Source organism: Mandrillus leucophaeus, unplaced genomic scaffold (assembly GCF_000951045.1).
Source record: "Mandrillus leucophaeus isolate KB7577 unplaced genomic scaffold, Mleu.le_1.0 Scaffold298, whole genome shotgun sequence".
Classification (NCBI taxonomy): Eukaryota; Metazoa; Chordata; class Mammalia; order Primates; family Cercopithecidae; genus Mandrillus; species Mandrillus leucophaeus.
The window spans coordinates 3148741-3171478 of record NW_012103120.1 but is presented as its reverse complement, the minus strand read 5'-3'; the positions used below and the strand labels follow the sequence as shown (position 1 = coordinate 3171478).

General features: G+C 35.7%; 1 protein-coding gene across 2 annotated transcripts in view; it reads right to left on the bottom strand.

Moving 5' to 3' along the window:
- COG5 (component of oligomeric golgi complex 5) overlaps positions 1 to 22738 on the bottom strand; it is a 362534-nt gene that overhangs the window by 44050 nt on the left and 295746 nt on the right. Inside the window, exons 15-17 of one of the 2 annotated variants that reach the window (XM_011986381.1) lie at positions 11567 to 11677; positions 10019 to 10081; positions 667 to 770 (exon numbers count right to left, since the gene is read on the bottom strand). In XM_011986381.1, coding sequence (XP_011841771.1) covers positions 667 to 770; positions 10019 to 10081; positions 11567 to 11677 — 278 coding nt within the window. The remainder of the gene's footprint in view (positions 1 to 666; positions 771 to 10018; positions 10082 to 11566; positions 11678 to 22738) is intronic. The other variant, XM_011986382.1, reaches the window with a different exon arrangement.

Sequence of the window (22738 nt, the reverse complement as noted above, 5' to 3'; positions counted from 1 at the left end):
GGTTAGGAACTATGATTATTATTCTCAGGATACCTATGACATGCATGAGCAAGACACATATGAAACAGGTTTGGAATAACACTGTAGTATTTGTGGCTAGGTGTGATGTGATCAGATTAGATTGCCACATAACCTCCGAGGAAGAAAAATCAATCTTGGAAGAGGCTGAGTCGGAGCTTGCCCAGAGCCAAAGCAGGATTTGGATAAGCACAGTGGCAGAGGCAGGGCATTTTATACAAGGAATACCATGCCTATGCCAAGGGGTAACAAAGGGACTGAAGTAGAGGGTATTTGTGAGAAGTAAGGAAAAGGACAAGCTTGGAAAGGGAAGAGGGTACAAACTACCAAAAGTCCTGAAGTACCAGGCTGAGTCCCACAGACTCATTTTATGTTTCAATAAGACAGAAATGTATGTACATGTAATGTGATACTATTCATAAAGAAAAAATTTTTTAAAAGAGGAGAGAAGTGATGAAAATGAGAACAGAAAAATTTTAATCTGTGAATGGCGCTCACAATGGGTAATGAAGAGGGCTGAAAGCTAATGCCATCACAAAAGGAACAAGGCCCTGGATGGCAGGGCCGCAGCTTAGGGAGTAAGCATAGAGGTGGGAATACAAAACAAAGGCAGTAAAAGTTAGTAAAAATTTGGTTAAAAGTAATCACCCAGAAAAGTCTTCTTGATGCATGGTGATGATTATGGCCTCTATAGCATCTCCCACAGAAGTGAGTAAGGGTTGCACAGCATTTTCCATAAGAGTATGAATAGCCTGAAGAACATAAAAAAGAAAAAGAAAAAGAAGAGGCAAAATTAAAGAAAACAACCCAAAGAAATTTGAGATGTGAGTAACACCGTGACTAACAGTTTTCATATTATATCAAATGCAGACTAAGTTAACAGAAGTCTGCTCCTCTCCCTAACCACTGTCAGTAATGATTTTTAAAGCTTAAAATATGTGGAACATGGCACTAAAAAATTTCATCATCCCCACTCTTCTTATTTTTTTTTTTTTTTTTTTTGAGACGGAGTCTCGCTCTGTCACCCAGGCTGGAATGCAGTGGCCGGATCTCAGCTCACTGCAAGCTCCACCTCCCGGGTTCACGCCATTCTCCTGCCTCAGCCTCCCGAGTAGCTGGGACTACAGGCGTCCGCCACCACGCCCGGCTAGTTTTTTGTATTTTTTTTTTAGTAGAGACGGGGTTTCATCGTGTTAGCCAGGATGGTCTTCTCGGCCTCCCAAAGTGCTGGGATTACAGGCTTGAGCCACCGCGCCCGGCCCACTCTTCTTATTTTTTCCAGAAGGTTCAGTAGTTAAATAAGCCCAGGGAGAAAGGAATGCAGACGCAAGAAGTAGTACCACTAATGAGGTAAAGGTTAAACAAACACATTTAAGTTTCGCAAAAGAGTTAGGCAAGACCAAAAGTAATTATTTAAGAATTGGAACAACATCATATGCTTTTAACCAGAGAGAATATGATAAATAGACATTGATTCTTTTTTTTAAACTATTAGGTTCAAGGGTACATGTGCAGATTTATTATATAGGGGTTTGCTGTGTCATGGGGATTTGTTGTACAGATTATTTCATCACCCAGGCACTAAGCCTGGTACCCAATAGTTATTTTTTTCTGCTCCTTCCCCTGTTCCCACCTTCTACCCTTTAAGTAGGTTCCAGTACAATGTTTCTAATAGGCACAACAGTTGGGCATTTCATGAATTAGGTTTCTGTTGAGAGTTCTACAGCAGTGACTCTCAACTGTGGGCAATTTTGCTCCCCAGGAAACATTTGGTATTGCTTAAAGACATTTTTTATTGTCACAGTTGGGGATGGGGGTACAAATTTGTTACTAGCATCTGGTAGGTAGAGAACAAAGATACTGCTAAACATCTTACGGAATACAGAACAGCCCCTATAACAAAGAATTACCCAGCTCAAAATGTTGATAGTGCCATGGTTGGGAAACTGTTCAACAGGGAGGTATAAATCATCAGTTACTTGAAGTAAAATCCTAGGTCTTAGTTATGGCTTTTTAGTGTGAAAATAATGACCGAGGCTCAAAACACATAAAATCAAAAATGTAAATATATTATATACACTTCAAAGATAATTAAATATAATGAAGATAGACAGTTCTGGCTCATACAAATGATCAAAATCAATGAGGAAAGGTAAAATATAGGATCCTTAATCATTAAATTCCTAATCTATAACCCTTAATCTCTGGTAAAAATAAATATACAATGTACAGGATTTTGTGTGTGTGTGTGTGTGTACATATAGTTTGCCCTCCATGCAGGAGCTCAGAGTCTAGTAAGAATAGTTAAAAAGTTATGCAGGTCGAGTAACCCAAAATCCAAAATCTGAAAAGGTCCAGTGAGCACCTTCCTTTGAGTGTCATGTTAACACTCAAAAAGTTTTGGATTCCCAGGCATAGGAGTTTGGGAAAACTGAGGCACTTGGGAAACCACAAGACATTCAGCGCATATGGAGCATAAGTGGCTGGAAGAGACAGAGGCAGCAAGAGGTGTACTTTGTATAGGCTACTAAGAAGTTAGGAATTTATCCTAAAGGAACCAGGAAACCAATGATGGGTTTTAAGCAATACACAAAATGTGGTTAATGATTTGGATTTAGGAAAAAACCATGTTGGAAAGTAAACTGGATAAATTAGACTACAAAAAGGAGTACAACTATAAGGCCACAGCAGTGGTACAGAGCTGCTGCAGAGTGAGAGAGGGAGCTTAAAAAGGACAGAGCCAGAGAAGACTGCCTAATTTTAAGTTTAAACTTGGCACGAGTCTTCAGCTAACTCATTAACAATGCATGTGCAGAGCAAACTAAATGTGGCTTGCAATTGAGGCTTAAAGAAGTGAACTGATTGAGGTGTGGCCAACTGAAGGTATGACAGTACACAGTTTGAGTATAACCAAGTTAATTGCCTGCTAAAGCAAAATTACCAACATGCTTATAAGAAATGTAAAAAAAAAGAAAAAAAATCCTGTTTCTACACAACATAACATTCACAGTGTTCAGGATTTATTCAAAATTACTAGACATATAAAATTTTATCAATTCTCAAGGGAAAAGACAATCAAGAGATGCTAACCCTGAGATGAACCGGACTCTAGAATTATCAGGCAAGAACCTCAATGAGGCAAGGAAAAATATGCTCACAATAAATAAAATAATAGGAAATCTCAGTAGAGTGAATGAAGATATATATTTTAAAAAGGTAATTTTAAACTAAAATAATATAGTATCTGAAATTGTAAAATTCACTGGATAGGCTTAGTAGAAGAATTATGCATACAGATGACAGAGGAAAGAGTCAATGAACCTTAAGATAGAATTAACAGAAATCTCTCTGGAGGAGAAGAGAAAAAAAACACTAAAAAATAATTAAACCTATGAAACAACTGCAAAATATCTAATATACTGGTCACTGGAGTCCTGTAAGAAGGAAAAACAATGGGGCAGAGAGAGAATGAGGCAGCAAAACTACTTGGGAGGGAAAAAGGCCTCATACTTCCCAAAATAATGAAAAGCACGAATTTACAGATTCAGGAAAATCAGCAGATCCCAAACAGGATAATTTTGTGAGAACTATGCACATCATAAACTGCTGAAAAGCAAAGATAAACAGAAAATCTTGAAACTAGCCAAAAAAAAAAAAAAAAAAAAAAAAAAAAAAAAAATTACATACAAGGGAATTAATTTTAATAAGTAATAACTTCTTATCAGAAAGCATGGAGGCCAGAAAACAGTGGAACATATTTTAAGTGCTGAGAGAAAAATATCTCTCAAACCCGTATTTCTATTTTCTGTATAAATATCTTTCAAAGATGAAGTGAAATACATTTCTGGCAAAAGAAAATTAGCTGTGTTCTTTGCCATCACACTCACATGATAAAATTTAATTTAAACTCATCAGATTTTAAATGATGATTTAAAATAATCATTAAAGATCATCATTTGGCTGCTCTGCCTATGAAGTATCCATTCTTTTGTTTATTTTCTTAATAGACTTGCTTTTGCTTAAAAAAAGGTAAAATCATCAACGTTTAATTCTGTTATCAGAATTAAATTAGAAATCAGTAATAAGATATATGCAGAACCCAAAAGTAATTAGAAATTTTAAAAACACATTTCTAAATAATCCATGACTCAAATAAGAAATCACAAAGGAAATGAGAAAAATATTTCAACCTGAATGAAGATACAAGTATTCACAGAAAAATTGCAGTGCTAGTGGAAAATTTACAATGTTAAATGTTTATTTGTGGGGAAAGTGGTCTAAAATTACTGACGTAAAGTCTGAAATAATCTTAAAAAATAGCAAAGAAAACTCATAAATCCAAAGATAAACAGAAAATATTGAAACTAACAAAAAGAAGAAAATAAAAAAAGATAAAAGCAGAAATCTATGAAATAGAAAACAGAGAAAACTAATTAAGCTAAAAGCTGTTTCACTGAAAAGATTAACACAGTTGCTAAACTCCTAGCTAGATTGATCGAGAAAAAAACAGAAGAGAACACAAATCAACAATATCAAAAATGAAAAAGAGGTTATTCTTATAGGTCCCAAAGACATCAAAAAGACAGTTAAGTGAGCTCAGCACGGTGGTTTATGACTGTAGTCCCAGCCACTTCAAAGGCTCAGGCAGAAGGATCCCTTGAGCACAGGAGTTCAAGGCTGTAGCACGCCATAATCGTGCCAGTGAATAGCCACTGCACTCCAGCCTGGGCAGCATAGTGGAATCCTGTCTTTAAACAAACCACAAAAGGATAGTAAGTATTACATAGATTTTTCTGACAACTTAGATAACTAAGATGAGTAGATAAATACCTTCAACGTCACAAAATATCAAAGCTCATTCAAAAAGAATAGATACCACAAATAGCCCTTTCTCTATTAAATGAATTAATGTGTAGTTATAAGCCTTTCTACAGAGAAAACTACAGGCCCAGATGGCTTCACTGGTGACTTCTACTAAACACTTGAGGAAAAAACGAAAACAAAAACAAAAACAAATTCTACACAAACTCTTCTAGGAAACAGAAGAGGAGGAAACACTTTCAAACTCATTTAGTGAAGCCAGTACTAACTTGATACCAAAACCAAATAAAGACAGAAAATTTTATGACAATATTCCTTATGAATATAGATGTAAGTATCCTTAATAAAAATTAAGTAAACCAGTATCCAGGAATACATAAAAAGATACATTAAATATCCAGCCATACATAAAAAGGGTAATACATCATGACTAAGGTTGGTTTGATATTTGAAAATAAATTACTATAATATACTTCATTAGCAGAATAAAAGAGTAGAGCTATATGATTATTTCAATAGATGTGGAAAAAGCTATTTAATGAAACTCAACACCATTTATAATAAAAAATAGAAAACTAAGAATAGAAGGGAACTTGTTTAGTCTGACAAAGGTCATCTATCAAAAACCTACAACTAACATTATTATATCATTAACCTATAGCTAATACTATACTTAAAACAGTAAAATACTGAATGCTTTACCCCCAGGTCAGAAACAAGTAAATGAGGTCCATTCTCACCAGTTCTATTCAACACTGTACTGCAGATCCTGGACAGTGAAACAAGGCATGGAAAAACAGGCATAAAGATCAGAAAGTAAGAAATAAAAATCTCTATTTGCATAAGAAATGGTGGTTTACAGAGAAAACTGTACTGCTGGGTGAGGTTTCCCACTTAGGGAAAATATGAAATAGGAAGAGAAGAGAGCATCTTGGGGAATGCCTTCATTTTAAGGATGGATAGAAACTAACAACTAACAAGGAAACTGAGAAAGGAGATTAGATTATATTTCATATGCTCTTTACAAAGCAGGGAAATATGTTATACATTTTAAAAAGATTTACCTAAAATAGTTAAAATTACAAAAATATTGGAGCCTCAGCAATCTGGAATATTCCTTTATATAGAACATCAAACCCACACAAAAAGGGAGAAAGAAGCATTGCCATATATAAATTTGGCAACGTAATCACTATCTGCACAAGACAAATCTCAGAAAAAAATGGATCAGAATTACTGGGCCAAGGGGTTTAAATGGTACTTATATAGCTATGGTGGTTATAATGAAATAACTCTAAATGTATACTCAATATTAATTATGCCATTCACAACATATTAGACAATTTTTAGAATATGTGATGATGGAGATTGCATGTTCTGCTCGCCACCCCATCCCTGCTCTGCTCCCTCTCCAACTTCACTCCTGCTCCTCTGCTCTCACTCACTCTGTTCCAGCCACTCTGGCCTCCTGGCTGTTCTGTGACTATTACAAGCCTGTCCAATTCAGGTCTCTATTCCTGGAACACTTGCCCCAGATGGCTTCTTGGCTCACTCCTTCAGTTCCTTCAGATTTTTGCTAAAATGTCTCTTGATTGGAGAAGCCTATATAAAATAGCACTTTCCTTCCATCCCCATTCTCTATCCTTTACTGTGCTCTATTTTTTATCATAGCACTTGTCACCACTGGGCTCCTCACGACAATAAAAGCTCTACACGGGAAAGGACTTTATTTGTTACTTTCACTGTGTATCACCAATACCTGGCATATGATAGACAATAAATATTTCTGAATAAATGAAAAAAAAGAATATATAATGATGAACCTCAAGCCTAAAATAACATTTAATTTTGGATAAAATCTCAAGGTAGAGAAGAAAAGACTGTTATAAGTCTATATATTTTTCAGTAAGTTAAAAAGTACGTTTCATATCTTCTCTATCAAATAAAATCAAACAGATTTCTGGTTTGGGCTGCAGGCATTTATACATCATAACTTTCTACCTTGAATTCAAAGTGATTTATTAAATTTCCAACAATTGTATGAAATTTCAACATTCCTTTTTATTCTAAGTCAGGGGTTTTGTTTTTCACTTAATAAGTCATAACAGTTTTTTTATAAGACTTAAAGAGCAAAGTTAAAACTTTCAGTGAGTGTATTAATATGAGCAGTGAAGTCTCCAACTGATGAGGTCACTGCAGGAGGGCCTTGTACTTATTGCTAGTCTTCTGTTATCCAGTTCATAAAGGCAAAATTGGTATATCTTAGTGAAGTACAGACCCAGCTACACACAGCACTGGTCCTGGTAAGCAAACCTTAGAGTGACAGCTACAGCCCAAGATTTGGGCAGTTTTCCCTGCACTGACTCCAGCTCCCTGCCTAAAGTGACTAATATTAAAAGAATAATCTTTGTTGTCTGTTAAAAATAAAGATTCAGAGAAACTACCCTATACTGAAATACAGTATATGAGTAATTTCTATTTTTAACTCTCCAAGTGATTTTTATCATCAAAGTGAAGGCACTCTGTCTTAATCCAGAGAATGGACTTTCTGAAACTATGGGTTGTGTCGGACCATTAGAGGTCAAAAAAATCAATTCAGTGGTCACTATCGTGATGTTTTAAAGAGTAATACACTAGCATAGAAAATATTAGAATGCATACACAAAATAAGGATAAGTATTATTTTGTGAAACTTCTGTATCAATCATAAATGTGTAGAGAAGTACACTTTATGCAATTACATACGTGTATATATATTTATAAATGCTTATGTATTATGTATGAGGGCACAAAGTAAAATGTACTTATTTTGGGTAGTTATCAAAAAATGTTTGATAGTTACTGCTAGAAGAAAAAAATATGGAATTATAGAAGAGTATCCATTCCCTGTCTGGAACCAAGAATGTTAAGACTTTAAGGCTTGTTGTATTGACCAGATGTTATGATCAACGATACGTATGCCAACCTTACTAAAAACAATTTTTTTATTATGGAAAAATATTTAAAGCACATTGGGGGAAAAAGGGATATAGGGAAAGCATACAAGTGTACTTTTAATACATTGGGGGAAAATAGACTGTATCCTTCTCTTACCCTCAATGAATCAATCCATTCATATATGAATTTAGTTATATTTTGGTGCCTGTTAAATCCTCATTCCCTGTAAATTCTAAAGCATTTGACTTTAGAAGCTCCCCTCCCCTCTAGGATTTGTGACACAGTATTCTCCTAATTTTCTTCCTTCTTCTGATTGTTCTTTCCTTGTTTCCTCTTTTCTCTAAATATGTGTTTCTCCTTAGGGTTTACTTGTAGACTTCCATCTCAATTTTAAAACTCTCCCTTAGAGATGTAAATCCAATATAATAGTTGAAATCTATTACCTTTGTGTAGGTTTATTGTACCATTTTATAGATGCAGAAACTAAGGCAAGAGACAGCTTATTTACTTGTTTGAGGTCATTTGAGCTTATTTAACCATATAGCTGGTTAAATAGCTGAGATGGGATTCATATACAGGTAGTTTGGCTCCAGAGTCTATGCTATATGGCCTTAGTTACTTACTTACCAAGTACTGAATAAATATTAGCAAATAAAGGAATGATGGTGGCAAAGTGTAGTAGACATAACTCCTTAGAGTTAATGAGGTCTGCATTTACCAGCGATATGACCTTGAGCAAGATATTATTTCTAAGATGTATAAAGTGGGAATACAAATACATAACTTGAAAGGTTGTAATAATATTTCAAAATGTACCTCTCTAGTACTGTTGTAAGAATGAATAATTTGCCTGCTTTTAAAACAGATACTGTCGGCCGGGCGCGGTGGCTCAAGCCTGTAATCCCAGCACTTTGGGAGGCCGACACGGGTGGATCACGAGGTCAGGAGATCGAGACCATCCTGGCTAACACGGTGAAACCCCGTCTCTACTAAAAAAAATACAAAAAACTAGCTGGGCGAGGTGGCGGGCGCCTGTAGTCCCAGCTACTCGGGAGGCTGAGGCAGGAGAATGGCGTGAACCCGGGAGGCGGAGCTTGCAGTGAGCTGAGATCCGGCCACTGCACTCCAGCCTGGGCAACAGAGCGAGACTCCGTCTCAAAAAAAAAAATAAATAAATAAAAATAAAAGAGATACTGTCAACTACATATGGCTCTGAATCTCATACCATTATTTTCTATGAAATTTCCTAAATAATAGAAAGGGGGTATACTTATGTTTGTATATAAAAAATGAGAATACATTCTGGTTTTATGCCTCAGTTTAAAGTGGGGTTTCTCAACCTTGGCATTATTGACATTTTGGACTGGAAAATTCTCTTATGAGAGAGGGGTGGGCATTGTCCTATGCATTGCAAAATGTTCAGCAAAATCCTTGGCCTCTACTCACTAGATGTCAGTAGCATCTCCACCTTGTCATGACAATCCAGAATGTCTCCAGATGCTGTCAAATGCCACCTAGGGGACAAAATGATTCTGGTGGAGAACCATTGCTTTACTGGAATAATACTGGGTTGTACTGCCATTAGATAAATACATGTAAGACTCTTGCTTCTAACAACAGGCTCCGGTGTGTGATGCTCCCCTTCCTGTGTCCAGGTGTTCTCATTGTTCAATTCCCACCTATAAGTGAGAACATGCGCTGTTTGGTTTTCTGTTCTTGCGATAGTTTGCTGAGAATGATGGTTTCCATCTGCAACCATGTCCCTACAAAGGACATAAACTCATCCTTTTTTATGGCTGCATAGTATTCCACGGTGTAGGATGGGGGAGGGATAGCATTAGGAGATATACCTAATGTAAATGACGAGTTAATGGGTGCAGCACACCAACATGGTACATGTATACATATGTAACAAACCTGCATGCTGTGCACATGTACCCTAGAACTTAAAAGTATAATAAAAAACAAAAAAGAAAATATAAACAACAACAAAAAAGACTCTTGCTTCTATATATATAACTGTCATAAGTAGAACACAATCTGTAGACACCAAAAGGGTCTATTTTTAAATTCTAGAAAACATAAACACACTCGTTATCTACTCTCTTTAGGATAATTATAAACATGCTACTTTTGTATATATACAGGATTCTGAATTATAAAATGTAACATTTCCCACTCAGCAAAACAAATAATCCTAAAACCACTTTGATCTATAGAGTCAAAGATTAAATTCTTTTACCTTTAGAGCTGAAATTATAGTTTGCTCAGCTGCCGGTGGGAATGAGCTCTGACTGGAAAGAACCTAGAACAAGGTTTTGATCCAGTTATAGTTTTGCTTAAGTCTATTTCTGTAAATACTAATTTTCATCATAGCATAATAAAGCTGTTTCCACAAACTATATATACAATATTATCATTGCTTTATAGTAATATCTTATATATGATTTTAAAAATCAGTATTTATTAAGATAGGTTGAAAAATAATTTTGTCTATAAAGAAAATACATACTTCAAATAACAATAATAAATACTGAGAGCTAGGTTTCCTTTATTCATGCTACATAGGTTTTAATTATAAAGTTTAAACTGGAAAAGGTCAGAATAAAGCCATATTTACTCATTTCTTTCACTCATGTCTTTAGGCTGACTCTAATTTCCAACAAGTCTTTAAAATAAAAATGTCAGCATTTCAATTTTTACAAATCAATACAAACATCATGAAAATTTTGAAAATATCAATAAAGACATTTAAAGTAGGCTAGATAGAACACAATCTTTCCTTGCTTATGGTGCTTTGGAGTAATGATTAAAGAAAATGGAAAATACATCATTTAGTGTTTTTTAAATAATTTTTACCCTTCTGAGATTTACCTGTTAATAACTCTTTAACATGCCTTTTGTTTAGTGTGTAAAATACACATTTTTAGAAACCCCTAATTGATAAAAGGACTTGTTAAAATCTTTAAATAAGTGAGAACAGTCACTTAGAATTATTCTAAAACACAATCTAGTATATTAAAGCTCATACTATAAGTCAAGTTTTCAAGAACATCATTTAACCATTAGCTTTCTTCAGGTCTTCTAAATTACTATCTTCCTATTTATAACATATTTCCAAAATGACCTATAGAGAATAATTAAGCACAAGCTACTCCAAAGTCACAGATGGACTTGGAAGTGTTGATTTTTTAGTAATTAACAATACAGTTCACCTTAGACATAATATATGGAGGCAAACAAGTTAAGGTTCAGCCATTTCTTTTAAACGCCTAGTAGAAAAACAGCAAAATGAATACACATTATCTATTTGTAAGCATTCATCAGTGATTATATCATAAAAATTCAGTTTTTAATACAGTTCCTCCCTGACTTTTTAACGCAAAGATATTAATAGAACATTTTTGACATGTTGGAGGGCTTCAGCATTCTTATTCTGTCATCAGCTTTGCTATAATTTACTATCATCCACACTATATCAAATTACACATTTCAATAAGTATGAAATATGTATGATTTGTCCTCCAATAATTTGCTCAATAAACTTAATTAACTTGAGGATCTACAGTTCATGTGTTTTAAACTGAATGTACAAACAAAAAGTCATACAAACAATGAAGGCCAGAATCAAAGACTGTTTAAAAGAGTTAACTCCTTAGTTTATGTTATAATCAACATATTTTCATTGTATTCTTTTCCAAAGTATTAAATAACAATTTGTAAACTGTCCAAATTTGAGGCAAGAAGAATTTAAAACTAAGTAAAAAAAACTTAATAAAATAAAAGTTACCTTTGTTACTGATTGGTGCAACTTATACAATGAATTCACTACTGCCACATTTCTTCTCTGTCCTTCAGTAAGAGGCCCAATCACCTGACTTGCATCTCCTTGTGTGGAGAGCTGTAAGAATTCAACATCGAAAGAATGTGTCAAAATGATAATTCACACACACACACACATACACATACACACACACACACACATTCTTTAAGGGGGGAGAAGTTCATGCCCCTCTGACAAAGAGAATGTTAACTGGAAATATTCAGGTCAAGTTAAAGCTTTGGACTTGAGGTAAAGCCAGCAATCTGTGTAGAGAAAACAACGTGGATGTGGAAGTACAATTGGTCCTGCATGGACGGCTCTGTTAATACTTCACAGCTGATGGACTCTTGAGGCAGGTGTGACCCAAATGCCCCATGTGTGCTATTATTTTGATATAATAACATAGTAATCCTAAGGAATACCTTCTGGCAACTGCCAACTGGGCTTCTTTCTATTCAAATACTCAGAAATAAGCCCGCAAATAAAGAAGGAGGAAAGGAGAGAAGAGAGAGAGGGGAAAGAGGGAAAAAGGGGATGGTTAGAGAAATAAATAAAAATAAACCTAACTCCCATGTATATTTGACAGCCATCCTAATACACTAATGAAATGAATGGTGCAAAGAGGGTATAACTTTGATTTTTTATAGATTAAAAAAAGCCCCAAATTATACTGTGTATAGATTATCAGTAGACGTGGTATTAAAACCTTTCTACACTTGACCTTTAATTTACTTCTAAATTCATGAGTTTTAGGGAAAGGGACATGGAATGCTTTATTATCTCTAACTGTCATGGTTCAAATTTAAGAAAAAATATATCAACCATTCTCATATTGATCAGATTTTAATCCAATCCTCTATAACAATTATTATTTAAAGATAAATTAAACTTGATCATGACATAGGAAGCATAACCAAGTTAAACAACTCCAATTTATTTTGACTTTCCTCATGGACACAGATAATGACAAACTTGCAAACAAGCTGTGTTCTAAGGTGGTGACCTGAAAATATATTTATTTTCCTGTAGAACTATGTTAAAAAGATAATGCTTAAGCACTTACAAGAGTCCACAAAATCCAACTTAATCAATAATATGGTGAACTAATACTAATAGAAACTGAGCTCCCAAGAGAAAGCAAATGATGGGGTCTGTGCCAAGGTAAGGATGGGGAGAGGCTCCTGAATAAGGCACTCTGAAAGTGTAAGTGGCCATGGTGAGTGGCATCAGTGGGTATGGCAGACTTGGGGCGGGGGGGTCAGATGCTAAATATACATCTGACTATAATGGGCATTTAAATGTTACAAGCTCTAGCTGCACAATTTTAAAAATCCAATCTCTCTTACTTCTCTTGAGAGTCTCTCCAATCAATTTTGAAGAACAAAGATATGGGAAAGGGAAAGAATTTTTATGTTATTTTATTTCAATTTGTTTTGTGTGCTCAGTATTTAATGAGGAGATATGCCTACTGCTAGATATGTAAGAATTTTTATGTTATTTTATTTCAATTTGCTTTGTGTGTTCCGTATTTAATGAGGAGATATGCTTGCTGCTAGAAAAGGGTAGAGATCTTTTATTATTGAGGACTGATCATATTTTGGGGGTTTAAAAGTATAGACAGGTCCACGTCACACCCTCTTGGATGCTATTATCAGGAAGACAGGTAATAACAAATGCTGGCCAGGATGTAGAAAAACTGAACCCTCACACATTGCTGGTGGGAATGTAAAATTGGAGGAGCTGCTTGGAAACAATCTGGTCTTTCCTCAAAGGTAGATACAGAGTGACCATGTGACACAGCAGCTCAACTCCTAGTGATATATGTAAGAGAAATAAAAACATATGTTCACATAAAAATCTGTACACAAATATTCATAGCAGCATTTATTCATAATAACAAAACAGAAACCCAAATGTCAACCAACTGACAAATAAAATGTAGAATAACCACACAATGGAACATTACTTAGCAACACAAAGGAATAAAGCTCTGATACATACTACAACATAGGTGAATTCTGAAAAAATTCTATGTGAAAAAAATAACCACAAAAGCCATATATTAAATGGTTACATTTATATGAAATAACCAGATTAGGCAAATCTATATGTGCAAAAGTCGATTGGAAATTGCAGTGGGGCAGTGGTGTATGTGAGGAGTGAGTGCTAACTGGTATGAGGTTGCTTATTGGGGCGATGAAATGTTTTAAAATTGACTGTGAATATACTAAAAACCACTGACTTGTACACTTTAATGGGTGAGTTATATGATATGTGAATTATATCTTAATAAAACTGTTTTTAAAAAAAGCATAGAAAGAATCCCAGGCTTCCAAGGTTATTGACTGATGCTCTGAGAACCTTGTGAAAATGAAGGTTAAGAGATGACTTAAGTTCAAAAGACCTATAAAGCTATATAAAAAGAATATTATAGTTTTGGGTATAAAACGTTATTGACATAAAAGAACTAAAAATGAAACGTCATTATGCCAAAAACAAAGAACAAAATAAAAATATCAAAGTGAAAATGTAAGTTTCCAAAAGACTGGAGATGTAAATAATCTGCTGCTTATCCTGATTTTACTGCACAGAATATAATCAGTCCAAGTCCAACATTTAGCTAAGTGGATGACCGTGTATCTCTCTCCAATACCACTCTTGTCGTAGTTTTTGTTTTTTTGGAAATATAGTCTCCCCTCAGTATACAAGGAGGATTGATTTCAGGATCATAACACCCACCCCCCCTCCACCTAAATCCACACATATTCAAGTCCCACGGTGGGTCCTGAGGAACCTGTGTACAGCAAAAGTTGGCTCTCTATATATACAGGTTTTATATCCCATGAATATGGTACTTTTGATCTGCCTTTGGTTGAAAAAAATCTGTGTATAAGTAGACCCATGCCACTGTAATCTCAAATTTACAGAAAGTTGCAAAAATAAAAACAGTACGAGGAATACTGTATGTTCTCTATCTGGATTTACCAATTGTTACATTTTATCCCGTTTGCTTTATCATTTGTATTCTCTCTCTCTGTCACATACAGGAATGTGCATAATTTGTTTTCTGAATTATACATACATTATGGCCTTTTATATTTACCCTTAAATATTTCAATGTGTGTATTTCCTAATAAGGATATTTTCTTACAAAACCAAAGTTGTTATCAATTTCACAGATTTACATTGATGAAATACTTTTATCTGGCATCAGTCATGTCTCCAAAGAGTTCTGGTTCCTTTTAGTGGAAAATGGAATTAGAGACCAAGATCTGGGCACTAGGTTTGCTCACTGCTGTTGACCTCTGCTTCTTGATTAAATCAACCTTCAAATAGATGATCCTTCCAATACAATGGGCTCTCAGTTCCTTGTCCTCTTCTCCTTCAACAATCTTACTATTCACTCCAACTCATTTATCTTCTTCCATGGTCACACTCTATAATCTTGCCATTATAATGACTGAACTCTTTCGAATCTGAGTTTAAGTATGCTACTCTCGGGCTGCCATTTCAAATCTTTCCCTTTGATTTTACTTATTTTTAATTTTAATTTCTGTGAGTACACAATAGGTAGATATATATTTACATTTCTCTTTGTTTTTTTTTTCTTTTTTTTTTTAAGACAGGCTGTCTCTCTGTCACCCAAACTGGAGGATAGTGGCATGTTCTTGGCTCACTGCAACCTTCGCCTACTGGGTTCAAGTGATTCTTGTGCCTCAGCCTCCTGAGTAGCTGGGATTACAAGCATATGTCACCATACCTGGCTAATTTTTGTATTTTTAGTAGAGATGGGATTTTGCCATGTTGGCTAGGCTGGTCTTGAACTCCTGGCCTCAAGTGATCCACCTGCCTCAGACTCCCAACATGCTGGGATTACAGGCATGAGCCACTGTACTGGCCATCCCTTTGATTCTAATTCCAATAATTCAGTAACCCCTTTAGACCTCCCAAATGTACCACCTTCTTATTCTATCTCGTAGGAGTCCCTGATACCCATGTCTTTGCTTCCTTCCTTTCTGGATTAGATTATGTTATGTTATTCATTATCATCAATTTCAGCAGTGAGCGACATCTTTTCAGCAGTGAGTGGTATCTTGAGAGGAAATGGGATCCAGTGTACCTGTGGAGATACTGGCTTTAAACTGGGGCCTGGAGAGTTCATTAATTTTCAGAGAGCAGGCGGGGCAGGGTATTAAGAATACATATATTCATGGTCACTTAGGAAAATTCTAGTCCTGGGCGAAACCAAGTCAATGCCTGAATGTGAGAAGCTGAATGAGCTTCTCACTGGTTGGACTTTAAATCTATGATCACTTAACCAAGGTGGGTTCTTGATGTTGCCTGTCAATACTGTTAAATATCCCATTCATGCTCCTAAGCCCCTAGGAGATTGTTCCTCGCCTTCTCCTCATTTCTCTAATCTCCGACACCTCCTTCCCTCCTCCTTATTCTCAGTTGATGACTCTGCTATATACTTCCCTGAAAAAACAGAAGCAATCAAAAAACTCATGTTCCCAGAATGTCTGCTGTCCCTACCACTTGCTAGCTGAGTGACTTGTAGCTTCAATTTCTTAATCTGTAACATGGAACTAATAATACAATTTATACCAAAGTATGTTATGTAAACTGTAAAATGCCTTAAAAATGGTAATACCATATATTTCTATCTCCAGACAATTCTATGTCTTATTCGTATTTTCTTTTCACTTTTCCTTTGCTTGGTTCCTTCCCCCAACCTCTAGTCTATCTCAGTACTGGCTAGGGACCAACTGAACAGATTAGCATTTAGGAATGAGAACCAAATGCCAGTGAAGCTGCCTGGAGTTACAGAGTAGGTTTTGCTCCATTTGGGTTGTGGTAACAAAGCATCTTGTACAAAGTAGGCACCTCAACTACTTCATAATCCTCCCCTCATCTTCAGCCACTTTAACCTTTACTATCTCAAGCCACTTCCTGCAAGCTCCTTAAAACTGACATCACTAATTCATGTACATGTTCAGCAAGGTGTCTCAAAGTAGAAGATGCTTATTATATATGCTTGTTTTCTCAAAGCCTATCTTATTTGAGACGAATAAAATTGTACCAAGGTGCAAAAATACAGCTTGGCTGTAAAGCACTGAGAATGAGGGAACTAGAAAAGTGGGAGCAATAAGAGATTCAACATTGTAAAATAGGACAAATGTACATACTGGTTAATCATGTTACACTATTTCAATACAATCTGGAAAGATGTTAGAAACCAAAAGAGTTGCATTTGAGTTTATTTGCAAAACACACACACACACAGACACACACGCACGTGCACACACAAGCAAGGAATGAGAGGGAATCCAAATGCTAAACAAATCCTTAAATAAAAATTAAAATAATTCTTATATGCAAATGACAAGATACACTGTTTTTTACAATTTAATTATCTGAACAAAATATTCTTCAGAAATTCTAATTCTGTACATCTGCTCATTAGGAACAGCATGTGAATTCAATGTGTGAGAAATAACTGATGAGACTAGATAACTGAAACAATAAATTACATAGTTATAATAACATGAAGAATGTTTTTATATAACTGTTAATCTGCAGATGAAATGACCAAAATCTCCCTAAACATTATGCCTGAGGACTAAAAGTAAAAGAAATAAAACTGACAATTCAAGGGATGAGTTGGATGACAACTTTAAGTTTCTATTAAGAAAATCTAACAATTATTTGTGGGGAGTTATAAAGTTGATGACTCCAAAAAATGTCTAAAAAGAACAAAATAATATATTATAGATTACTTATCAACTACAAAAGGGTAAGTAAGTTACTTTCCAGATATTAAGGAAGCACTTCTAGTGGTCTATTTATGCCCACTCCCATGCATACAGAAGACATCAATAATCAACTGTGGCCCTTTTATGGTCTCTCAACATTGCACTCCAGGCAGTGACTACAAATCTCTAAGACTTGACCCAGGGCATAAAATCTATTGGCAATTCCTGATCTATATCATATCAGGTTTTTAGATATACAGTTCAATGATCCTCTAGGTCAAGAGATACTAAGGAGCAATATATTCCAAGAGCCTCAAAACTGCCACACCCTTACATATGTAAGAAAATATTGTAAGAAATATATTGTAAAAAAATTCCAGACAATGGAGCCAGGCACAGTGGCTCACATCTGTAATCCCAGCACTTTGGGAGGCTGAGGCAGGAGAATCGCTTGAGCCCAGGAGTTTGAGACCAGCCCAGGCAACATGGCAAAACCCCATCTCTACAAAAAATACAAAAATCAGTTCGGTGTGGTGGTGCGCACCTGTAGGTCCCAGTTACTTGTGAGGTGTGAGGATGGTGTGAGCCCAGGAGGCTGAGGTTGCAGTGAGTCAAAATTGTGCCACTGCACTCCAGTCTGAGTGACAGAGCCAGATCCTGTCTCAAAACAACAACAGAAACCAAAAGCGAACCCCAGAAAATGTATCATAAGAAAATAATACAGAAAAGTTTATACACAAAGATTATATTTATAAAACGGAGAAATTGGAAAACTCGACATATCTAAGAACAAGGGAAAGGTTGGGTCTATTAGGCAATTTTGAAAATGTATAGGAAAGGACAAATCTGTAGGTTCACACAGCAATTTGTCACTTTCCCAGCACATCAATCTAACTAAACTTTGAAAATAAAAGAAACTAATTTTCTTGAGTGCTAAAACTATCAGAAAATATTTTCAAGAAAATAGTCCCACAGTGCATGTCACACTTTCCTGGTTTCATAAATAAGATACACAGAACATGGACCTGAAGAAGGCAAATTCTACTTAGGCTAACCATTATAAATGTTCACTAGTGTTTGAGCAGTGTGTTTATGCTGTTACATCTCTTCTCTGCTTTTAGTGACTTTATCCGAGCTTAGTAGGGTATATAGAGCTGCATCCCCCTTCATTCATTAAACAAACTTAGATTACTACCTCTTTTGATATTTGGTGTTTCCTATTCTTCTTTAAATTTTAGTGATTTGACGAGTCCTCCCCTTATTCCTAAGGTGTAAACTTTCTCTTTTTTGATCTTTTTTTGATATTCTTCCCTCATCTTGGTCTAATTCGCTTTGAAGTGGGAAACCAGAGGACTAACGATGTTAAAGCCGGGAGACTTTCCTATGAGTTACATGTGTGTACTTTAGTATATGGACACTGTAACATCAATTCTAGCAGTTCAGAGAATGAGTTCATTGCCTTCTTGGTTCTTAGTTATACCCTAGACTGTTAAATTTATCAAATATTTGACAATTTAAAAAAGAGGTTTTTTACTAGCTATTTACAAAATAAAGACAGGTATAATTGAACCACACAACAGATTCAATGGTAAAGTTGTATCTTAACATCAGACTAAATCTTCACACAAAATCTGTTATTAAAGAGATGATAGCTAGAGATGGGATCCAGTTTGAACAGTTAATATGTAACTGAAAAGTGAGAAACAAAATCATGTCTTGTTTATGCATGGGAGACGAACATGAACAACACACAGGAATAAAATACAGCTTTGTAATTCAAAGCTCTGTTGCTCAAACACCACCAATTCCCATTACACAAAGCCCCTGTCTCAACCTAACTTTCTCATTAACCTTCTCTAGATTTTCCATGTTCCTGTCAAAACCTCCACCTGGCAATACAGGGGGTAAGAAATGCAAACACAATTTGCTAAGAATGAATCATTTAATCAAATCTATTATCCTCCCTAAGAGCTTTTATTTTTCTTGAAAGGGTCATAAGCTTTTGAACAGCAGATAGAATTTCTACCTACTCATGACCTAAACACCGGCCTTGTTAATTAAATTTAGAGTCATAAGTCTGCATATTTCTAATTATTTGAAAAAGAAAGAACTGTTCACTTTCAGGTATGCTGAGATTTTCCCACTTTCCAATAATGAATACTGTAAGTAATTTATTAACAACTTAAAAAATCCTTCATATCTACATGAAATGTAGAGAATAAGGCCTCTTTGATTTACAGTAATTTGATTATAGTACAAACTAAACTTCAAACTACAGAATTTCAAAAACGAATGACAGTTTATTACTCTGAGGGATACAGAATAACTAAAATCCTAGCTTCCTAGTATTAATGCCTAATTAATCAATACAATTAAAAAAAAAATAACTGGGGTAAGGGCCAGACATGGTGGCTTACACCTGTAATCCCAGCGCTTTGGGAGCTTGAGGTGGGAGGATCGCTTGAGGCCAGGAGTTGGAGACCAGCCTGCACAACATAGTGAGATCCCCACCTCTATTTTAAAAAAAAATTTTAAAAATGTAATTAAATCTGTGCTCTTACATGCATTATTACTTTTCATAGTAAGAAATTCTTTTTTGTTGTTTTTTTGAGATGGAGTTTCACTCTTGTTGCCCAGGCTGAAGTGCAATGGCACGATCTCGGCTCACTGCAACCTCTGCCTCCTGGGTTCAAGCGATTCTCCTGCCTCAGTCTTCTTAGTAGCTGAGATTACAGGCATGCACCATCACGCCTGGCTAATTTTGTATTTTTAGTACAGATGGTGTTTCTCCATGTTGGTCAGGCTGGTCTTGAACTCCTGAACTGAGGTGATCCGCCCACCTCAGCCTCCCAAAGTGCAGGGATTACAGGCATGAGTCACCGCGCCCGGCCTAAGAAATTCTTTATATATAGTCCAACAATAATCTTCAGTTCAACTAAAGTCCTAATAATAAAAAAGTGTATTACTGAACTCCAAGTTAATTAGGTTCTTTCTGTATATTGGTTTTAATATTAATGTTTACAATGTAAAACCAGGAAAAAAGGTTCATTACCTGATTGAAAGCAGGAATTCATTTTGTAAAACATGGCACTATTATATTTGTCATTCTATAACTGTGTTTGCCATAAATGGCTATAACAGTTTGAGAAAGTATCTCAAGAGAAGTAGTTTTAAAGGATATAATTCCAATGTGGCTTGACTGACCCTCTTCCCCACCACAGTCTCTCGTTTTGATAGTGGATTTGTCCATTTCTCTCTATAATTCTATCCACTTATGCTTTATTAGTCTGAGGCCGTGTTGTAATGTATATCATAATTCTTTGCCTTCCTAGTAAATTGTTCCTTTTCTCAATATGTGACCTTCACAATCCCTAATAATGCTTTCTGACTTAAAGTCTATTCTGTCTGATGTTAATATCGTTGTCAGCATTCTTCTGATTAGTATTTGCCTGAAATATTTTTTCTCCATTCCTTTACTTTCATCCTTTATCTGTCCTTATATTTTAGGTATGTCACACGAAGCTGAATTCAGCCATTGATTCTATGCAAATCGAAAAATGTCAGTGGCCAGTTTAGTATATTTATATTTATTATGACCAGTGATGCATTTGTTGGAATTATTTTACTACCTTTTTATAAACTTTCTCTTATTTGTCATGATTCAATTTTTGCCTCTTTTGTTTCTGTATATTTTTCAGCCTTTTACTCAGCTGATAGTTTCCTTTTTTACCCTTTTCCATTAACTTAATTCTAAGTTACATATTCTATTTCTATTCTTTCAGTAGTCATAATTGTTAATATTATATTCAATTTAAGCCAGGCGCGGTGGCTCATGCCTGTAATCCCAGCACTTTGGGAGGCCGAGGCGGGGGGATCACGAGGTCACAAGAACGAGACCATCCTGGTTAACTTGGTGATACCGAGTCTCTACTAAAAATACAAAAAATTATCTGGGCGTGGTGGCGGGTGCCTGTAGTCCCAGCTACTCGGGAGGCTGAGACAGAAGAATGGCGTGAACCCAGGAGGCGGAGCTTGCAGTGAGCCAAGATCATGCCACTGTATTCCAGCCTGGGTGACAGCAAGACTCCATGTCAAAAAAAAAAAAGAAAAAATTATATTCAACTTAATCCTGAACAATGACATGCATTTTAAAATGCTTTAATATCCATCACTCTTTCCTCATTTTATACCTTAATGTGGACTTGTATTTTAGTTCCATCTTACTTCTATGTTCCATATTAGTCACTATTCTAATTTTATGCAATTAAAGATTAGATTTACCTACGTGTTTATCAATGTTTTGTGCTTATTATTACTTCCTGCATTCTAACCCTTCCTTTTTGCATTAGATTTCCTCCTTCTGCATTCAACCATTAAATAGCTTCCCTCTCATTCTGAGTGAAGAACAAAGCCCTTACTATAGCCTGCTAGAGCTGGCAGGATCTAGGATTAAGGTTACATAGTTTCAAGGATGTCAGACTGGGTCACAAGGAATTCTGGAAAAGCAAGAGCATTTAATCAGTTTTAAGTCTGTCAGTATTCAAGAGTCCAGGCTTATAAGCAAGAGGATCTGGGGTTGAAGGTATCATTTTATGGTGGTATAACCAAAGTCCAGAACACACATTGCTTCAATAATTGCCAGGCTGCTACTGCCTTTTTAGGCACTTGGACTTGCCTCTTCAGTTCCATTCATTGTGATCAGTCCCTCTGAATACTAATCAAATTATTCCTTCTTGTAAAATCTTACATATGGTAAAAATTAAAACAGAACTGAAAGGCATAAACTTTTTCAAAAAGTTTTCTCTCTTGGGTTTTTAGCAAAGATAGTACTCACATATGCTTTTTTTTTTTTGAGACGGGACCTCCCTCTATTACTGTTACTGGAGTGCAGTGGCCATGATCTTGGTTCACTACAGCCTCCACCTTCTGGGCTCGAGTGATCCTCCTGCCTCAGCTTTCCAAGTATCTGGGACATCAGATATGTGCCACCACATCCCGCTAATTTTGGTATTTTCAGTAGAGATGGGGTTTCGCATGTCGCCCAAGTTCGTCTTGAACTCCATGGCTCAAACGATCCACCTGCCTTGGCCTCTCACAGTGCTGAGATTACAGGCGTGAGCCATGTCACCCAGCCTCACGTATGTTTTGAATTACCAAAAGTGAACATAAAATATCTAGACTCAAGAAAAGAAAGATGTTACACACACACACACACACACCTCTTTACTCCTTCATTTTCTCCAAACTTCCAAAATATATACTACATTTAGTTTTGGTAATGTTATTTTAGGCAGTTGATGTTTAAACTGGAGAAAAGTGGCTGTTTGGTAAAATTAATTGTTTAGTGTGAATTTTAATATACTGTGACTGTCTATATGTGGGA